This window comes from Miniopterus natalensis, chromosome 16 (assembly GCF_054644295.1).
Source record: "Miniopterus natalensis isolate mMinNat1 chromosome 16, mMinNat1.hap1, whole genome shotgun sequence".
NCBI classification, from domain to species: domain Eukaryota; kingdom Metazoa; phylum Chordata; class Mammalia; order Chiroptera; family Miniopteridae; genus Miniopterus; species Miniopterus natalensis.
This window is the reverse complement of record NC_142096.1, coordinates 22,042,779-22,063,403: the sequence shown is the minus strand read 5'-3', so window position 1 is coordinate 22,063,403 and position 20,625 is coordinate 22,042,779. Positions and strand designations below refer to the sequence as shown.

Here is a 20,625-nt window from a genome sequence, read left to right as displayed (position 1 = left end):
GTACTTTTAATGAACGGGAACCCAAACCATCCTATCTACCTCCCGTTTACAGGGCGAAATCGGCGGCTGGTGCTACCTCTCCCGAGGGCCGGGCCTCCGGGTCTGCGCCCCCTCCGCCCCTTCCTGACGCCGGGCCCTGGGAAGAACGGGCGGGCGGGGAGCGCCCCCGACGCCCAGCGCCCCGCCGTCGAACGCCGAGGCCCGCGCGGCGGCAGCGTTCCCGGGACAATGCCCGGGCGGCCCGGCGCGGGCGCGAGGCGCGCCAAGTTCTCGGGCGCCTTCTAGAACCTCTCGCCAGCCCCCCTGCTGCCTGGCGACGCGGCCGCCTGGGACGCAAGGAGCCTCCCCTTCCAGGGTCTGCGCGCCCCGGCGCAGGGACGGTGACCTCGCCACATCTAGGAACAGTTGAAAGGGACAGCAGAGCACGTGGAGACCACCCGGCACGCGCGGAGCCGATCCGGGGCCTCCGCAGGCGCGCGCGTCGCGGGGTCGCGGGGTCGCGGGGTCGCGGGGGGCAGATCGATGCGGCGCCCGCGAGGACCGAGCCCCCAGAGCCTCCCGCCTCCGCCCCGCGGCCGGAGAGCCCGCGCGCCGGGACTGCGATTCCCATAGGGCCCCGCGGCGGAGCCCCGCCCCGCCCGCCGCCCTCCCGCGCGGCCCTCGGCGCCCCGCCACTCCCGGCCGCCCCGCAGCAGTGCCTTTGAAAGGCGGCGGGAGGCGGCGTGCGCCATGGCGAGCCCCGGGCCCTCGCTGTGCGTGCTGGGCCTGCTGCTGTGCGCGGCGGCGAGCCTGCTGGCGGCCGCCCCCGTCTCCACCGGGAAGCCCATCATCGGTAAGGAGGCGGGGCGGGTCCGCGCCGGGCGCCCCTGCCGCGCGCTCCGCGGGGGGCGGCGGGGCTGCGGGGGACCGCGAGCGGGAGCGCGGCGCCTGCCCGAGCGCACCGCCCGCAGCCGCGCCGCGCGCCCCTCGGGTGGTGCTGAAACCTGCCTGCTGCTGGGCGGTGTCACCGGGCTTTAGAGGGGGGCAGGGGACGGGGCGCAGGGGTGGCAGCTCTGCACACCTCGCGGATTTGTCTTCTGTGTACATAGCTAGGAATTTCTACTAATTAAAGAGATTCCGTGCATGCATGAAATTCATTGAAATGTCACTGGTTGAGGGCGTATTTCAAGATATAAAAATCGAGTTGACCAGACACTCAGGAAATGATGGTATACCTTGGGTTTGTCGTCTTGAGCAGTGGAGGGCAGCAGTGGCTAATGTCATTCTAGTGTCAGTTCTGTTTGGTGTTAAACATGTAATTTTTCGTTTCCAACAAATTTATGTTGTAAAAAGAGTAAAATCCGTTTGAATTGTCAGAAGGGACATTTGAGACAGGGCAGGGGAAAGGTACCCAGGGGAAGTCAGCCTGGAATTAAAATTTGCCAGAAGTGATTTATGTTGACAATTAAGATTGGTTTAACTTTAGCTGTAATATTATGCCGTTTATACTGTTTTTTTCTTCCACGAAAAGGAGCACTGTATTTTGTAACTAAATGCAAAGGAGATGAGCTTTTTTTTTTCATTCATATTAGCAGTGCCCAATTTCCAAATGGGTTGTGTATCAATATTTGGAAATTGGAATGCCTAATTTCATGGCTATTTAAGATAGAGGTTAGATTCTCCAAGGAGAATGAACTCAAAATATAATTCTGTGTAGTGAGTTGGGAATTGTGGTGCCGGGAGAGGGGGAGAGAGAGAGAAACATCAATGATGAGAGAGTCATTGATCCGCAGCCTTCTGTGTACTGTCTGGATAGACACGCCCCCCACTGGGGATCAGCCCGCAACCGAGGCATGTGCCCTAACCAGGAATCGAACCGCCATCTCCTGGATCCTAGGTCATTGCTCAACCTCCGAGCCACCCCCAGCCAGGCGGGGATTCATTTCCCTTTTCTAGAAACCGTGGTAGTCCAGGGTCAAATATAGAAAAAGTGAATATGCTTTTGGACACCCTGATCAACTAAGACAAAATAGTTAACACCTACTCCCTGCAAAGCATTAAGTTAGGAAGTGCAAAGGATTCAAAGAAAAGCCAAAAAAGTTGCAAGATGGCTTTAAAGTATGGGTGACATTTTGGTCACGTTTTGAGGGGCTGGGAATATAGCCTGAACTTTTCGCCCAAGATGGGAAAAGTGAGTGTGGGTGGGGCAAGGGCAGGGGGATAAGTTGGTGGAACTTACCTGCTCTCTCTCACGTACATATTTTTCTCCTTTCTGGTACCTTGTGTTCACATGTCCCAAGACTCCTTTGTGGCACCTCACCCTTGCCTGCGCTGTACGACTCCTATTTCCTATGACACTCCCTAATTCTTTACCAAATTTTATTTTCCTCAGTCAAGATGATCCTACCTATCTATGGGGAGAAAAAGTCTTACTGAACAAATTTTGGCATTTGGTTTATGTTAACTGGGCACCTGATAAAGGGACAGCTGTTGTAAGAAGCTGGGAATACAGAACTGATGTCTCATGTGACCTACAGAGACATTGAAAGTGATCCAGATGGTGGAGTAGTGATTGATATGGGCACAGGTGTACTCTCTGGATAGACATATTTTGATGTGACCCAGTATTGTGCTGGGGCTGAGGTTTCAGTTGTGAGAGCAGCCGGGGAGGTAGGTGGGCCAGAGCACACGTGGTCTTGTAATATTTATGGAAGTTTAGGAACCCATTGGAGTGCTTGAGCAAGGAGGTACACCCTGCTGATTTCTCTCTCTGATCTCACACAGGGCTCCAGGCCTATGGACCCCTTGCAGTGTGACAGGCACACACCTAACTCAGAGCCCTTGTACTTGCTGTTCCCTCACCCTGAATCTCTCTTCCTGCAGATGCCTGCGTGTGCCTTGCTCCCTCACCTCTCTGAGGTCCTGGATCAAATGTCATGTTCTGCCTTCTCAGGGAGGACTTGCCTGGCAAGCATATTTAAGAGACCCTCTTCCCCCAATAGATGGGATACCCCCAAACCCCAAACACACACCTTCTCCCTCTGCTTTACTTTTCTCTCTAGCACTATGTGTTTTATCTTTTTATCCTGCTTATTTTTTTCTTCTTTCCCTCCCACACGCTGGAATTAAAGGCCACAGAGCAGTGATTTTTGTTTTACTCGCTTAATGTGTCCCCAGTACATAGTTCAGTGCTTGGTATATAGTATGATTCAGTAATATATACTAAGTGAATGAATGAATGGTGATATGATTAGATTTCTTTCCATGTGGAGAACTGGGTGGAGATGGTGGGGGTTAAGAAAGGATGTAGAGAGAACTTTTAAGACGCTATTATTATAGTTGGGGGGAGGCAAGATGTTGTTTGCTTGGATTGAGGTAATTTTACTCACGTTGGAGAGATGTGGGTAGAAGATATTTCCAATCTTGTTTTGTTGTCAAGGAAACAGTATGTCTTTGAGTGTGTGTGGGAAGGGAGAGGCTCCTTCTAGATACAAGGATCTGTGTGTACTCTGAGATCCATTGTAGATCTAAGGGTGTGTGAAGGAGGCTGGAGCTGTTACAAATCTGCTTTGGGGGCTTATTTGGCCTCCCTGATGAGGGCAGAGAGAGGAGGCTGCTTAAAACTCAGATCAGCCCTCACTACTCCTTTTATAAAGCCTATGGGTGTACTTGCAGGAGAAGCTTCATATTCTGTGAATTAAATGAGTAAAGCACAGTAGTCCAATTGTATCTGTGGGGGATATGTTCCAAGACCCCCAGTGGATACCTGAAACCGTGGATAGTACTGAAAATATACTGTTTTTTCCTATTCATATATACCTGTGATAAATTTTAATTTATAAATTAGGCTCAGTAAGAGATTAGCAACAATAACTAATAATAAAATGGAACAGTTATAACAATATAGTTGACCTGTGCAGTTGAAAATTCGCATGTAACTTAAGTCTACCCTCAGCATCTGCCGATTCCCAACCCGGATTAAAAGTACTGTTTTTGATCCGTGGTTGGTTGAATCTGCAAATGTGGGGATACAGAGGGCTGAGTGTGTATTTATTGAAAAAAATTGTTTATAAGTGGACCCATGCAGTTGAAACCTGTATTTAAGAATCAACTGTATGCTGTAATGAAAGTTAGGTGAATGTGGTGTCTTTCTCTCAAAATCTCTTATTGTACTCCACTCAACGTTCCACTTAAGGAAGAACTTCACAGCTTCTCTTTGCCACGTTCAAATTGCCAGCACTGTTCTTGCACTTTGGGGTCATTATTCGGTAAAATACGCGTTACTTGAACTGCAATACGGGGCAGTCGATCTGCTCACCAAGGCAGTTACTAAGTGACTAAATGGTCTGGAGCATCTGCAGTATGGAGTTGCTGGACAAAGGGATGGATTCATGTCTGGGGTGGGATGGACTCATGTCTGGGGTGGGGTGGAGTGGACAGCTCGAGATTTCATTATGCTTTTCAGAATGGTGTGCAGTATAAAACTTATGAATTGTTTATTTCTCAAATTTTTCATTTAATGTTTGCAGACCTCGGGTGACCATGGGTAACCAAAATTTCACAAAGTTAAACCTTGGATAAGGAGGGACTACTGTAGTGATATTTTTACTGTGATGTGTTTCAGTTTCCAAAATGGGAAAAAGGGAAATTGCCTGAAATGAACTTTTTTTTTTTTTGTGTAATTTAGGAATATTAATGCAGAAGTGCCGTACTAAGGAAATGGAAAACCTGGGGAAATACTATATTGCTGCATCCTATGTAAAGTATCTGGAGTCTGCAGGTGCAAGAGTTGTGCCAATAAGGTATGATTCAATATTTTTTACACAGTATAAGTAAAAACTGCTGTTTTACCTTTAAAATGAGCTTTCCTCTCTCTGAAACAATTGCCTTCTCTTTTAATTGCAACATTTAAATGTGATAACATTGCACCTGATTTTTGCCACAAATCTGATGCTTAAAGTCTCTCACTAAATTGTTTGAAGTATGAAGTTATAGTTATCTCTGATGCCATTAGAGGTATGTCATATGTATTAGACAGAGAATGAAACGATAGTTGTGTTTTTACTCCCCATGAAGGTGGTGAGGGCTTGGCTTAGAGGAGTGGTTGTAGGACTGATAGGTAAATGTTATTTAAAGAGAAATCAACACGACTTGATGACTAATGGAATGGAAGGGCACAGAGAGGAACAGACAAGAAAGAAGTTTTGAAACTGGGGAAGTTTTGAAACCGATGACTCACCAAGTACTGGCATGTGTAACAGACACTGAAAGTGTGACTGTCAGCATAGAGTTTGATTTCAAGCTTGAGTTCCCAAAGTTATTTTTTAAATAAATTGCTTTGAACTAGAATCATACAATCCTATAAAACAATGTACTACCTGGCAGCTAAATCCCGAGAGTAACCTGCAAAGGATTACCTAACGTAGAATGAGACAGAGGGTTGCACTGATAATGTCGGGTTCATTTCTGCATTTTGAACGCGGGGAGCGAGTTTGTGCGGTTTAGAAGAGAGAAGGAGAATGGGAGATGTAGGCTTAAACTGTATTTTTTTAGTTAAAGAGTGAACTATTTCTCATACCCCTTGAGAGGCTCTTTTGCTTCAAGGAAGTCTGACAACATGCAAGTAACATCTATAATCAGAGCATGTGACTTGGACTGTCTTCCCTGGCAGGCCCCTGAGTTTGTGACAACCCTCTCCCCCAGCATTCAACAACTAAGGCCCTTAATGGTGATAGGCAGGGGTCAAAACTTCAGTCATGGGCAATGTGGGAGCCACTTACTTAGAATTAATGAAATGACTGAAACTGGCCTGCATGGCTAGCTGTCAGGAGTCCCTGGGGTGCAGATGAATGGTCTCAATCCATTCTGTTTCCTGAGGGTGGTGGTTGCCCATCCTTGTTTAAATATCCATGGTGAAGATTCTGGGTCCTGAATGGATCCCTCTTTGTTGGCATAATTTGGGCAGATTGAACTGGCAAAATCCTGGGAATGGGTAAACTCACATTTCGTCCCCTTGTCGCTTCCCAAGTCAGGGCCACCTGCCCATTTATCTTCCATGTAAGAGAGTGGTAAGCACCCACTGCTTTGGGAGTCTCTGCCAAAAGGATTATTATAACTTCCAAACAGGCCTGAGCTTGCAAAGCTCATTTGGACTTAGAGGAGAGCCCAGAGGGATTTGCAGGCCTAGCACAGCCAAGGTCAGGGCATCAGAGGTGTCTACTTAATAATGGCAGAGGTGTTCAACCCCCCTAAAACTTTTCCCTGGGGCAGAAATCGACTGTAGCTGATACTTTGATGGTCAGCTTACCACTTCTTTTGTGGCAGGTTGAGAGGGCACTGTGCCTTGTCATTCTCTTGCAGAATGTAAGATTGCTAAATGGAGGGATTCATAAGCAAGTGCTCTCTTCCCTTATTCTTGCGTTTTGTTGAACTTCTGGAAGCGCAAACCCATCTCACTGTGACTTAATTAAAGGTTGTAGCCAGTTGTCACAGATTAATCCCATCCGTCTTCTCTGGAGAAGGGGGTAAAATCATCAGTAACACAGTGGTTGTTAGGAGGTTTTCACAGAACGTTTGATGGAGGTGCCTCAGAATAATTACCTGGGCAGATTAAGCCAGCCTACAGTGATCTGCATGTAGTCTGTCCCTAGATCTCGACTCTTTGAATACAGTCGTCCCAGACCTTTGCAGTTGGTGGTGGGGGTGGGGTGAAGCAGGGTCCAAGCTTTTCTATATATTGTTTTTATCTGCCAAAGCTGCTTGTAGTTAAGATAGGCATGTTAATTAAATCTCTATTTAGACATCACATAAAATTACTGATTGGCTAAGCAGAGAAATTACCAGTGCTTAAATCTCATGTTTCTAAAAAAGTAATTTTTTCATTTTTCAATTACTGTTGACATATACAATATTATATTAGTTTCAGGTGTACAACATAATGATTAGGCATTTGTATAACTTATAAAGTGATCCCCCGGTAAGTCTGTTTAGTAAACATCTGACACCATACATAGCTATTACAATATTATTGACTATATTTCTTATGCTGTGCTTTACATCCCTATGACTCTTATTATATGTGGCAACTTGTACATCTTAATTCCTTCACCTTTTTCTGTTTTTTTTTTTTAAACATATCTTTATTGATCTCAGAGAGAGGAAAGGAAGGGAGAGAGAGAGAGAGAGAAACATCAATGATGAGAGAGTCATTGATCAGCTGCCTAGCCTGCAACCCGGGCATGTGCCCTGACAGGAATCGAACCCCGATCTCCTGGATCCTAGGTCAATGCTCACCGCTGAGCCCCGGTCCGCTGGGCCCCTTCACCTTTTTCACCCAGTCTGCCAACCCCCTCCCATCTGGTAACCATTAATTTGTTCTCTGTATCCCCAAATATCATGGTCTTTAATATTTTGCATATGAACACATACTTAACAATATTAAATTATATTAGACCACAGAAAAACATGTTTACTTGTCTAATTAGCAAAACAAGGATATAATTATGTGGCTTTCATGTAGTTTGAAAAGATGCCTCTGGGAAGGTAGAGCGGTAATATTACCTAGTATTTAAGAATTATTTTTTATCTGGCTTTAAAAAATTAATGTGGTGACTTCATTTAGAGCCTGACTATTTTCTTAGGTTTGGGAAATGGATGTTTTGTCACTCTTTTTCTTGTTTTCAGGCTTGATCTCGAAAATGAAGAGTATGAAAAGCTTTTCCAATCTATTAATGGGTAAGTGGGCAGCACTGGCTCGAATAGTGTGTAAGATCTCTGTATTCTGCTCTTGCAAAAAAGTGCATATAAACATTCCACGTGTTTCAGTGGTTACAGTGGTGTATCATTAGTTTTCTGATTTCTTTAGAGGAATTATATTGTTGAGAAAGAGATGCCAGAGTCCTGCGGAGAAGGAAGGTTAAGACATTAATGTTATACAGCAGACATATATCATTTTTTTAAATGTGTGACATAGTCTTTGTTCTTTTAATGCCTGTCTTAAGTATTTTGAAGCCACTTTGAATAGCATAGAGTACTGCTTGCTTGGGGGATTTATAAGGCTTAAGCCTAAGGATATTAATCGGTTCTCTTTCAGAAGGTAATTTGAATAGAACTTGGCATCACCCCAAAAGATATGACTGGTTAGCTCACAGAAAAAACTTTGAATAATATGAAAAAATGTTCAACATTACTCGTAATTAAAGGAAAGCTAATTATAGCAGTTAAAAACCATTTTTAAAACTATCAAGTTAGCAAAGGTCGGAAAATCTGTTAAGTTGTATGGTGAGGGTATGACAAAATGAATATTTCCATACATTACTTAGGAATGTGTAAGTTATGTAGCCTTTTGGGGGGCAGTTTTGCTGTACCTATGGAAATTAAAAATGCATATACCCTTTGAGCCAGGAAATCCTTTGTAAGAAATTTTATTTTATATTCCCACCACATATGAAGAGTTGGGTCCAAACATATGCACTGTAATAGTGTTTGAAATAGACTCCATTTCAAAGTCACGCATTAGTCCATCAGTTGGGAATTGGGTAAATAAAGGAGACTACATGCATATGATAGAACGCATGACAGATTAAAAATCAGGATATCTGTAGATGCTGCTTTGGACCACTGTTGTTACATGAATAATGTGATACTATATGAAAAAAGCAAGGCACGTAATGGTGTGTGTGGTATCATCCCATTTACTTTGGTTCTTAAGGTGGAGGTGAGGAGATGTGTATTACAGAAATCTGTCAAGTCAACACAACAGATTTTATCGCGGGTGGCTTCTGATTGGGAGTGGGATGGAGGGAGTCTGTTTTACTGTAAAGCTTTTTTATAAAATGAGCTTTCTAAAAAACATTTTAAGCTGTGTCCATTTATTACAATTATTTAAAAAGTCTGTGTTCAAAACTTGCCTTCAGTCTTCAGTTCAATTTGGTTAGTAAATATTTACTATAAAACAGTTCAATTTAGTAAAACATTTAAAATGCCCATTATGTGCAGTGCCTCAGGCCGGACTGTGTGATAGAACCTCAACATGGACACGAGAAAATGAGCAGCACTCTGTGCAACCTCAGAAGCACCTTTACCGACCCTGTGACGCAGTCGACCCCTCCTGTTGTGGAGGTGCACAGAGATGCAAAGGCAGAGCCTGGCTTTAAGGGGATTTGTCCGCTGGGAGGGACAGTCAAGCTTTCCTTTATGAAAGGACTTTGGGCCTCAACATACAGATTTGATCAGAGGTAGCGTTTTCAGTACTGAGTCCATGAAAAGGGAGAACTGCTAATGAGTCTTCACTGAGCCACTTTTAATTGTAGTGTTTTCTGCATAGTTTTGTGTCAGGTGTTCCACCTCATAATTTATATGTTTTCTACTGGACTATGATCTTACTAACAGCAAAACTTACTCATCTTTGGTTTTCCAGGCTAATACTGAGCCTGGCCCATGCCAGAAGCAGAATATAGTTGTTGAATGAACAACAATCTCAAAAGTGTTATTTCACGTATCTCAAATTCATATTTAAGTATTTTCAAAATGTTAATACATTTAATCTAACTTTTATAATCTCTTTGTACTATGCTTATTTCAAGACCTGTTATAATGTTTAAAATTTAGAGTTAATTTACAAAGTTGATATAAAAACATAGTAATAAAAACATAGTAAGTATGTTTTTATACCTCACCTTTATGGGTAGAATAAAATAAAATCAAGTGTTTGTTACTCCCCCCCTTTTCCTCCCTAGACTTCTAGAAGTGTGATTGTGTTCTTTTTCAAAATTTTCAAATCCCATGCTTGCTTCTGAAGAGATTTCAGGGTGGTATTAAATAATTAAATTCTCATAGGTATTTAATTTTAGCCTACATATATTCTTATGATCAGTTCTTTATGGTTAAGAAAAACTTCTTTGTGAGCCAAAATTGTCTCATAATTAATGGACCTCCGATTTTGGCATCACGGATCACCTTAATTTAAACCTATCTGCACTTAGAATTTTATCTCTACTTGAGTTCTAGCTGTGTGTACTGTCTCCCCCATCCCCTTTATTTACCTTTAAGTTATCTATACGAAAAAGAAACTTGTTTATTAAAGAAGTTTTGGAAGAATAGGCACAAAAGTATTCTTAACTGCAATAATTTACAGATGGGTAGGATTGTAAATATTTTATATTTTCTTTTGCCTTAGTTTTCTCATTTTCTGTAATGGTCTTGCTGCTCATGTTATGAGGAAAAAGTTGTTTTGAAATAAAAAGATTGTTTGGCTTCGGCGGGGAGGGTTGAAATGCACCCTTTTGGATGTTGTTTCAGGGTCCTGTTCCCTGGAGGAAGCGTTAACCTCAGGAAGTCAGGTTATGCCAACACGGCCAAAATATTTTACGACCTTGCCATACAGGTAAATACCAGTTGTTTCTTATTATTCCAGACGGGTGGGTTTAAAAAAAAAAAAAAAAAAAAGTTTTTCTTTATCTTTTTGAGAGAGGGGGAAAGGAAAGGGAGTGAGGGAAACATGGACAGGCTGCCTCCTGCAAGCCCCCGACTGGGGATTGAGCCCGAAACCCAGGCTTGTGCCATGACCGGAATCGAACCAGTGACCTTTTGGTGCCAGGGACAGCATTCAACCAACTGAGCCACACTGGCCAGTGCCAGATGGGTTTTTGTAATTCTCCATGGGGATGCTTCCCTCACAGTTACCCCAGCTTCATCACCGTTTCCTCCTGAGGTGTGTGCTCATGAGCAGCCAGTGGCGCTAGCGCTCGTTTTCTATTTCATTTCATTCTGGGCTCCAGGGGACCTTCAGAGCCCCCTGGCTGGCCTTCCCTGTTCGCTCGCTGATGTGAACCAGGCCCTCACGGTGGCTTAGAAAGCTGTTCTTATTATGTACTGGGCGTTGTTCACATGCCACCAATTTTCACCTCCTCTTGAAAGCTGCTTTGTCCAGACTCATTCCAGCCTAGGTGATGGATCTTCACAGGGACCTTAACTTCATTTTCAGTTTCCAAGCAGAACCTCTTGACTCCTTGTCATGTGTCACGTTGGGTCCGCCTTTGCACCATAGCTCAGACTCTTACCATTTCTCCCTGAACTCTTAACAGTAGTAATTTTCTAATCAGTAATGCTTGACCTAGTAACTCTCCCTCCCCCTTAAATATTTCCCTAAAAAGCTGCATTTAGCATATGAAACACTTGTTTGAAAACTTTTAATGGCTAGGCTAAATTACCTGTAGTCTTTTATAGCCCTTGGCGGAAGACGGATAGTGTGTCCACAGCCCACCCGGCCCAGCCTTTCCTCCTGCTAGGGGTTGAAGCCAGGCTGGTATTTGCAGCATGCATTCTGTGTCGTCCTTTTAAGCCTGGCTGGTCTGTTTCTACTGCGTCCCCCCATTCACGTCTCCGCTGCCTTTCAAGGCTAAGGCTCTATTCTGTAGAGATTTCTGTGCCTCCTCCAGCCTCAGTGGCATCCCACTCCTCTGCACTTTTAGAGTATTTTGTTGTAGAATTGTTCAAACATTTATTTGGCTCCAACTGTGTACTATGAGAGGTTCCGTGACCTTAAGGAGCTTGTAGTTCAGTAGACAGAGTATCTTGAAGTTAGCTGTTCATGTCTCATCACACTTTATGGTTCTGACACCCTTTGAGGTGTTCCTCATTTCACATTGAATGGTTCCATGTGTTTAGTACTAGCTCAGGATTTAAAAAAATAAATACGAGTGAACAAAATTGAGATTTTATAATATGATTTAAAATGCATTTGAGAAATACATGTGAATGTTATTAGTCATTCTTCCTTTTCTGTCTAGAGACTCATGTGACCAGTTTGCTCAATTAAAAAACAAAAAGGAGCCGCATAACCCATAAGGCCCAACAATCTATTTAAAAAGTATATTTAATCAGCTGCTTGAAGATTTCCAAACAAAGGGAACAGCTTATCACCCTTGCACTTCTTATTTAGCTCTAGTCACCGGGGACCACGGAGCCTTGACTGAAGCAGCCCTGGGGCGTGAGTAGTCCCTTAGATCTGTTCAGGTCCGCCTGGGCCCTCTGCTCCGCCAGGCTGCAGGGGATCACAGCGAGTAAAAGACGTGTGGTTCCAGCAAGCGGGGGCTTAATATTTAGTTGAGAAATTATATTTGGTACATATGGAAACAGGGAATAGTTAAACCCTTTTTTGTGTTTATTATAAGTAAATACAGTAAGACCCTTCAAGTCAAGGTATACAATTTTAACATCTAAAAATAAAATTTGCCAGACCTGTAGATAAAATGTTAAAAGTTCTACCTTGGGATAGAAAGTATCAGAATTAATGTAATTATTTTTCTCAGTGAGGAACAGAAAAAACCCCCAGCCTTGGTCAGGTTGCTCTGTTGGTTGGAGTGTCGTCCTATACGCCAAAAGGTTTTGGGTTTGATTTCTGGTCAGGGCACAGACCTAGGTTGTGGGTTTGATTGCTGGTTGGGATGCATACGGAGGCAGCCGATGGATATTTCTCTCTCTCTCCCTTCCCCCCCCCTTTTCTCTCTCTCTCCCTCTCAAAAAATTAATAAAAACGTCCCTGGATGAAGATTAAACAAAGGAAAACCCCCCAACAATTTCCTCATTTTAAATGAGTTATCATTAGGTTATATTTTACAGTCTGCAGGAAAATTGCTGCATTTGGAAAAGTTACAAAACTCATTTTTGTACTGATTAGTGCATATGGTTTTAATCCTCAGTTAACCAGAAAACTCAGTCCCTTAGAGCACTTTTTCCCTAGTCGTGCTAGTTGCGACTTCCTTTAAAGAAACCCAGTATACTTGTACTTTTTTAGTTGACAACTTTTACTTTATGAAAACCTATTTTACTTTTGCTTAGCCTTTTCCTTATTGTTTCTTTCCTTCCAGATCATGGGATTTCACCTAATTTAAATCTGATTAGCTGAATGCAGCAATTAGTATAAATTCTGAGATAATGGAGGAAGGAGTGTGTTCAAAAGCAGACAATTATCCAAAGTGACACGATTTATAGAAGATGTAAAAATAGGCATTTTATCTAGCATTGTCTTTGATATTTATAGTCTCTGTTACTTGTATTATTTGGTAGTTGACTGGCAGATGTCAGTCTCTTTCCCAGCACAACTGAGCTTGGATAATTCGTTTGATTAAAATGGAATTATTATGTGGGAACTTGGAAGTTAAGTGGTAGCTTACTTTTGGAACATGGAAAATTCTTCAGAAATCCATGTATAACTCAGGTGCCTGCCTTGTAATGACAAACAAATGTACAATTTTTTGTTTTGAAAAGTTTGAATAAGCTTAGCTTTCTCTTTCCAAGAGTTTTGATGATGGAGACTATTTTCCTGTGTGGGGCACATGCCTTGGATTTGAAGAGCTTTCATATCTGGTCAGTGGAGAGTGTTTATTAACTCACACAGATACCGTTGGAATTACAATGCCGCTGAACTTCACTAAAGGTAAGAATTCTCTTTTTGACCCTTTAAAAAACATCAACTGGGAAGGATTAGTAAGTAGCAAATATCAAGTGAAAAGTAGCAAATACCAAGTGAAAAGAGCTCATAACATTGATTAATTTTTAAGTTATTTACACAGGTGGAGGATGTAAATGATCACTTTTGTACTTAAATTGTAAGGATGGCTTAAGGAATTTTGAATTTTGATAACTCTTTACTTCTAGTACTCTGAGGACCACACATGACTAAGAACTCTAACATTCTACTTGGTTTGGAGTCCTGACTTTGTTACTGTTGCCTTCGGGAATCATTTAACCTCTCTTAACTTCATGATTTTTTAAAAAAGTTTACCTCTTAGGGTTGTTTGTGGGGATTAAATAAGATTATGTTTTCCACGTACCGTGCTAAGTACTTTACAACTCTGATAAGTATTGGCTGTTATTATTACAGTACAGCGCCTTTCCCTTGGCTGTGTTCTCTGTTTCACCCCAGCCGGGGGGTACTGCAGTTCAGCTCTGCTAACCACCTGGAGTTAGTGCAGACTCCCAGTCAAAGGGCATCTCCCCGACTAGACTGCCCTTATTTCAGACACTGGTCTCAATTCATGTCTCCAGACCACCCACACTTCTGACCAACTGGCCACAAATTTGGAGATTCCTAAGGAACCCCCTTAGGTTCTATAATTCGTTAGAATGACTGACAGAACTCATGAAGAGCTGCATTTACAATAGCAGTTTCATTGTAAAGGTTTTACCTAGGATGAGGCCTGGGAGGCAGCGCAGGGCTTCCATTCCCTCTCCCTGTTGAGTCGGCACACGTCACCCTCCTGGCATATCAGCATGTTCACTCCAGTGGGCTTTGTGTTGAGAGTTTTTATTGGTGTTCCATTGCCAAGGCATGATTGGTAAAATCATTGGCTGTGGGACTGAACTCAGTCTCTGGTCCCCCTCCTATCCCTGGCTCAGAGTCCTGACCTACTCTCATCCTGGGGTTAGTCTTTCTGATGACTGGCCTCAGCCTGAGGATCTCTGGGGGCCTATTATGAATCACCTCATTAGCATTACAGACACTGCTAGCACTCAGGAAAGCCCAAGGGCTTTAGAAGGTCCCAGTCTGGTGGGGAACTCAAGAAACCTGACAAATTCTTTATTATACCCCTCTGTAGACAGATAATAACTCTTGTAGGTTCATTGATCTCTGAATCCTCAGAATTGAAAGCTACCAGCTCTTCTGTTCTCATAAGCATTTTGGATGGAAAGTAGTAGTGGTTTATACATGGAACCTATAGAAAGCTCTTTACTTTCCAAAGCTCTTCTTCACATTACCTCACTTAAATCATTGTGCGAACCCTGTGGGAAGTATAGGTATTAGGTCAGTCCATTTTGGTTGTATGTAGTAAAACCCGAGTTTATACAAAAAAGGAACGAATTCCACTGAAGTAAGGTACTTTGATTACCTGAGGTATTGGGATTCTGATGGAAGCCAGATAGCATCCTGAACGAGAGGCCTCATTCAGGAACAGCTGGCGTCAGGGCCTTGAACACCATTGGGAATTTTTTATCGCTTTGCTGGTATTTGAGTCTGTGTGTCAGGCTTCATAGCCTTCGGTGAGCTGTATTGCTTTTCTTTTTTTTTTTTTTTTTTTAATTTATTGAATAGAAATTTCTTGGCCTGGCTGATGTTCTTTTCTACATCGTTGGTATTTTTAACCCTTTAAGTCCCAGATACCTTTGAAAATATGTTGCAAGTTCTGGATCCTTTCCTGGGAAAACAAATATACACGTGTGGAAATTGTACCTGTTTTTTAGGACTATCTAGAGAACTCAGGATTCTCTTGCTTACTTTATGGCTAATCAGAAGAATTTTAGTTATTCATGTTAAAGTTCCAGAAGAAAAGTACTGAACTTTGGAGCATATTTGAATTTGTAGGTTAAACTCATTTTATAATTGACTGGAAAACTTCTATGGAAACAATGTGTTTTGCTTAGTCGTCTTGATTATGTCTTAATAATGGCCTCTCTTTGACTGGAGATTAGTGACTTCAGTGGGTTTTATTTTTTCTGTGTTTAAATTGTTTCCCTTGTACTTAAATTATTTCAGGTATATTGCAGAGCAGAATGTTCCGGAATTTTCCTGCTGACTTGTTGCTGTCCTTAGCAATAGAGCCTCTGACTGCAAATTTCCACAAGTGGAGCCTCTCCAAGACGGTATCATATTAATTACATAATGAAACCAATGCATTTAGATTAATTATAGGAGTAATTATTTTGTTTTGTTTTTATACTCCAGAATTTTACGATGAATGAAAAATTAAAGGAGTTTTTCAGTGTATTAACTACAAATAATGATGGCAAGATTGAGTTTATTTCAACAATGGAAGGTAAGTATCACTCTGCATGTATACTTTTTCACATATTATGTTTATATTTATTAATTTTGATTTTATAGTTTTTTAATTGAATAAAATCATGTTAACTATGAGGCCTGAAGATGGAAGTTAGGGCACTTTTGGAGACAGGAATTGTGTTTTGTCGATGTTCCAAGCAGCTGTGGTTTACCTGGGTCATCTTGTACTGGGGGGGGGCGTGAAGAAGGGAAGGAAAGAGAGTGACAAAGAAATAAATGGAGAAAGTGGCTTCTCTTTCTTTTTTAAAAATTAAGGTGACATTAGTTAATAAAATTGTATAGGTTTCTGGTGTACAATTCTATAATACATCATCTGTATGTTGTATTGTGTACTCACCACTCAGAGTCAAGTCTCCTTCCATCACCGTTTATCCCCGTTACCCTCTTTTACCCCCACCCCATCCCCCTCCCCTCTGATGATCACCACACTGCTGTCTGTGTCCATGAGTTTTTTATTTTTCAAATTATTTTTGCTTAATCCCTTCACCTTTTCACCCAGGAGTACTGTGGATTAAGTAAGTACCTTGACAGATTCTCCTCCAGATAACAATAAAAGGTGTAACTGGCATATAGAAAAACATCTTCCTAAGTACACTGGTGAAGTGGTAAGAAAATCAGGATGGTCAGGCCAGAGACTCTAAGAGTCGAGTGGACAGGAAAACAAGACGGCGTAGGTCACAGCTGCACCCCCGCCTCCCACAACCGCATCAAAATCACAACTAAAACCCAGAACCACCATCGCTCAGGGCCTCCTGAGATCTGGCTGCACAGAAGCCCCACTCCCAGGGGCCTGAAGGAGCACCTTCTTTCTGCCCACCCCCGTCCTCCTTGGGTATGTGACCCCCTCTTTATCAGGCCTAGCCGCAAACTTTAGCATTAACCCCCTTCCACCTGGCTGGTCGCGGTGGTCTCCTAACTGTTCCACACACCCGCCTTCGAGCGGGCAAGGATGAGATATGTTTCTTTCTTGTGACATGATCTCCAGTGGCAGCACTCGTGGGATGTGAGAGGACAGTGCTCTTTTCCTTGGGTATTTCTACTCAGCCAGTGCTCTTTGTTTCTCCGAGTACTTGCCCATAGCTATCAGAGCTATGGTTTCAAAGCAAAAATAATAGACTGGAGTGCTTTTTTAAAATTATAATGAGGAAAGGAATATGTGAAGAAGAAAAGAGATGAGTATATACATTTTTCAGAAGGTAAATATTATCCATATTCATATTTTTAAAAAATTGTGGAATTTTTAAGACATATATAAAAGTAGAGTCAGTAATCTAGTGAACCCCCCAGGTACTTATCTTTAAGTTTCAACGACTATTAGCACGTATGTGGCCATTCTTATTTCATACCTACTTTCCCCTCATACTAGAATATTTTTTGAAGTAACTCCTAGGGAATCATCACGTATATGTATATAAAGATATTTAAGAATTCTAAAATAATTGAACTACATTACCAAAGATCTTTCACATCAAATTTAAACTTTTAAAAACTATTTTAAAAATTGGCACCATGAAGTCATGGACCATTCCAGAGAAACACAGCTTAGGCTGAGACAAGCTGGCTTGGCTTATGTAAAAGGACACCAGAAATGCTGGCATAGTTCATTCTGTGCGAATCAGTCATTGCGGGTGGGGGTGAAGATGTGTGAAGTAAGGGAGGAGAGACCCATGGAAGAAACTGTCACTCATCAAACGGGCACTTGACTAGGATATAGGATATAGTCAGAGGCTCAACTATTTTACTCTACTTTGATTAGTAAAGCGAATCATACTACAAATTGTAAAAGGTTGAAAATCAGTGAATTTCTCTGTTGTGACTGTGAACTGAAGTTCTTTATTTGTGTCTGAGAATGCGCACAATTTTACTTTGTCTGACATGGTGAGTTATAGTATGTTTTACATAGGACATAAAACGTAATTTAATTTTAAGTAACATTGGAGACATTCTTACTACTAACTACTTACTAGTTTGCTTTCTTCCTGCAGGATACAAGTATCCAGTGTATGGCGTCCAGTGGCATCCAGAGAAACCTCCTTATGAGTGGGGGTCATTCGATGGCATTTCCCATGCACCTAGCGCTGTGAAGGCTGCATTTTATTTAGCCGAGTTCTTTGTTTCTGAAGGTAATATGTGGGTATATAATTTAATCACTCTATTAGTATAATTTTGAAGGCAATGCCCCCATCTGAACTTTGATATACTCTTGCCCTGTAAATGCTCTGTTTTGAACTTAAAACAATTATGTGAAAGCCCTGAAATTGAGGTGTTAGGCATTAATAAAACCAGGACAGTGATTTCAATTAATATTGTATTGTGCTCGCTAAAGTGCTACGAATTCTTGAACAACGGTGGAAAGACTGTTGAATTCTTTTATTTCTTCCTTTTTCTTTAAGATCCTTCCCCATTCGTCTTCATTGTAGGAGTAATGCTTTAATTATAACGTTCTCTGAGAATTAGATGTTATATTTTCAAGGCAATTCTATAAACTGAGTGTCTGCCCATCCTTCTGGGACTTCAAGGCTGCCTCTCTGTAGGCATCGGCACATAGGAGGAAGTTCAGCTTTGCTTGTTTTTTTCATGCTGTGTTTGTGAGTAGACTTGAGAATTTGGTTGTTGATGGGTATGTTTTAGTTGAGTGATCCTGGGATAAGACAGCTACAAACACCACTTGCGAGGGATGGGCATCAGTCTGGCGAGGCGTGGCCACTGGAAACCTGAGCGAGCCTTCTTGCCTCTCTCCAAGCTTGGCCTAAGTTTTCAGAACCCTCCTGCCCACACTGAGTTCCCTCTGGTGTAGAATTATGCTCATATGAATGGGTAGTTTCGTGACAAAAACTCCAAATTTAAGAAAACACTAGTCCCAAGAAACATTTTCATGTGTGTGTCGGAGTAAAGGAGAGCAGGCAGAGCAGTCTCATGGCAGGGCTATTATTTGGTCTTTATTTTCCAATATCCTTCTTTTAAAACATGCCATAAAAGCCGGTAGTTACTTTATCTTGACTTTAGGATAAAATCTGGGCCTTACCTTCTTACATCCAGACTTGGCCCACACCCACTTCTCTGTGCCTCTGTGCCTGTCACATTTCTGCCTGATCTGTGGGAACTGCCTCACTTCTCCATCTGCCTCAGCCCTGCCAGTCTCTCCTTCCTCTTTGCTCTTCAGGCACCTCGGTGAAGACAGACTATAAAAACATTGCTCTCTATGACTCTGTGTGGTTACTAGACTAGGCTTCTTGAGTGTTAGGCCCTTGCCCTGTGTAGGTTTCCGTCCCCAGGCTCTGCGTCGGGCTGCTTTACTGGTGGGAAGTTCTGCAAGTCCTGCGAGTTGTGCATGTCTCCTTTTCGGTGCCAGTTTCCCACTCAGTGCTGCTGGTAAGGAGATGTTGTAAAGTAGCCTTTTGAAAATCATACCCCGTCTTTTTACACATTCACGGCTTCTTCTCCCTGCAGCTCGGAGGAACAGTCATCGTTTCGACTCCGAGGCTGAAGAGGAGGAGGCGCTGATCTATCAGTTCCACCCTGTTTACACTGGAAACATCTCTTCGTTTCAGCAGAGTTACATGTTTAACTGAAAGCCTTCCGCATCTAACAGATTTTGCATAATTCCATGATGAAATTGTTCTAATAACTTGATACCCAGGGCAGTGATGGAAAGCCACAGAGAGTCCTTCTTTGTGATGTCACTTGTCTCTGAATCTTCATTCAGTGTTTGACTAAGTAATCCCATTTGATAATCACGAGGCAGATAAGGAATCATAGTGTATTTCCTGTAAAGACTTGCTTTTATCTCAAGAGCAGGAAAAAATAAATTTATTGAAAATACAACTATTTAATTTTTTCTGATTGATTCCAGAAATAAATACCACCCCTTACCCAGCCAGACTGTCCTTGCTGAAGACTCCCTAGTTCGCTGTGGTATCTCTCTCCTTGGAGTGTCAGGCGTGCTTGTGTGTGTGTACATACCCAGGTATTTCCCTTTCTGCTGTTTTAGCTCCACAGCTAAAGTGCACACCTCCTGAAAGCAGAGTCTGTGTCTTGGAACATTTTATCTCCCACGATGTCCAGCACAGTAGGCCCTCAGTAAGTACTTGTGACTTGGTGAATGGACTTTTCTCCCCTTGGAAAATAATTTGAATGCTGTCATACATTTATTTGGAGTGCATTTTAATATATTTGTCATTCTGTGCTTCCCTCTTCCACCCCTCACCATCCCATAGACTCTCACAAACTCTGAAATTGAGGAATTCCTTGAGGACAGCCAAGCAGTTGGGAGAGAGGGAGGATTTTTGGAGCTGTTTCTGACAGAGTTTATGCATCTGTTCTCCTTGGGCCTCCATAGCTGCTGCTAGAGAGGTGGAAACATGGGAAACGGAGCGTGATTGGGGAAGGGGCTGGGGGAGATGAGTGACTGTATGTACAGAAAGGTAAGACCCACACTCTGAAGACACTGAGTTAAGGCCTAAGCTTTGGGCCACGGGCCAACCAAAGGGATAAGAAGGACTGGGTCGGGGGGCCTTCCTCCTGCAGCTATTGTGAGCCCTTCCCAGCCCACAGCCGATTTCCTAAGTGCTTTTAGGGAACAGTTGCCCAAGTTCTTCCCTTCAGCACTGCCTTTTCTCTTGCCTACGTGGACCATCTCAAATGGAATGGGAATGTTGGACTTAAGGACAGAACTTGTCACGTCTGTTTAGCCAGGTATTTCTGAGTGCCCTCACATGTATGTAACTGGTCTGGCAGAATATGTTTTATGAAGGGACGTTGGCTCTGTCCATTTCCATACTGCAGAGCAGGAAAGTGTCAATACC

General features: G+C 42.6%; 1 protein-coding gene across 1 annotated transcript; it reads left to right on the top strand.

Moving 5' to 3' along the window:
* Nucleotides 1-700: 700 nt before the first annotated feature.
* GGH (gamma-glutamyl hydrolase) lies at nucleotides 701-19,639 on the top strand. Its single transcript, XM_087825401.1, has 9 exons — nucleotides 701-832; nucleotides 4,667-4,781; nucleotides 7,663-7,713; nucleotides 10,279-10,363; nucleotides 13,279-13,417; nucleotides 15,515-15,621; nucleotides 15,704-15,794; nucleotides 17,806-17,943; nucleotides 19,271-19,639. The coding sequence occupies exons 1-9, from the start codon at nucleotides 730-732 to the stop codon at nucleotides 19,390-19,392; spliced, it is 951 nt and encodes a 316-aa protein (XP_087681527.1). The 5' UTR covers nucleotides 701-729; the 3' UTR covers nucleotides 19,393-19,639.
* The last annotated feature ends 986 nt before the right edge of the window (nucleotides 19,640-20,625 follow it).

What these genes read in the sequence shown, in the direction of transcription:
- GGH (XM_087825401.1), top strand. Translation starts at nt 730, where the DNA reads ATGGCGAGCCCCGGGCCCTCGCTGTGCGTGCTGGGCCTGCTGCTGTGC. An exon ending in GCAAGAGTTGTGCCAATAAG is followed by an intron (nt 4,782 to 7,662) that starts GTATGATTCAAT and finishes TCTTGTTTTCAG; the next exon opens with GCTTGATCTCGAAAATGAAG. An exon ending in CGAGTTCTTTGTTTCTGAAG is followed by an intron (nt 17,944 to 19,270) that starts GTAATATGTGGG and finishes TTCTCCCTGCAG; the next exon opens with CTCGGAGGAACAGTCATCGT.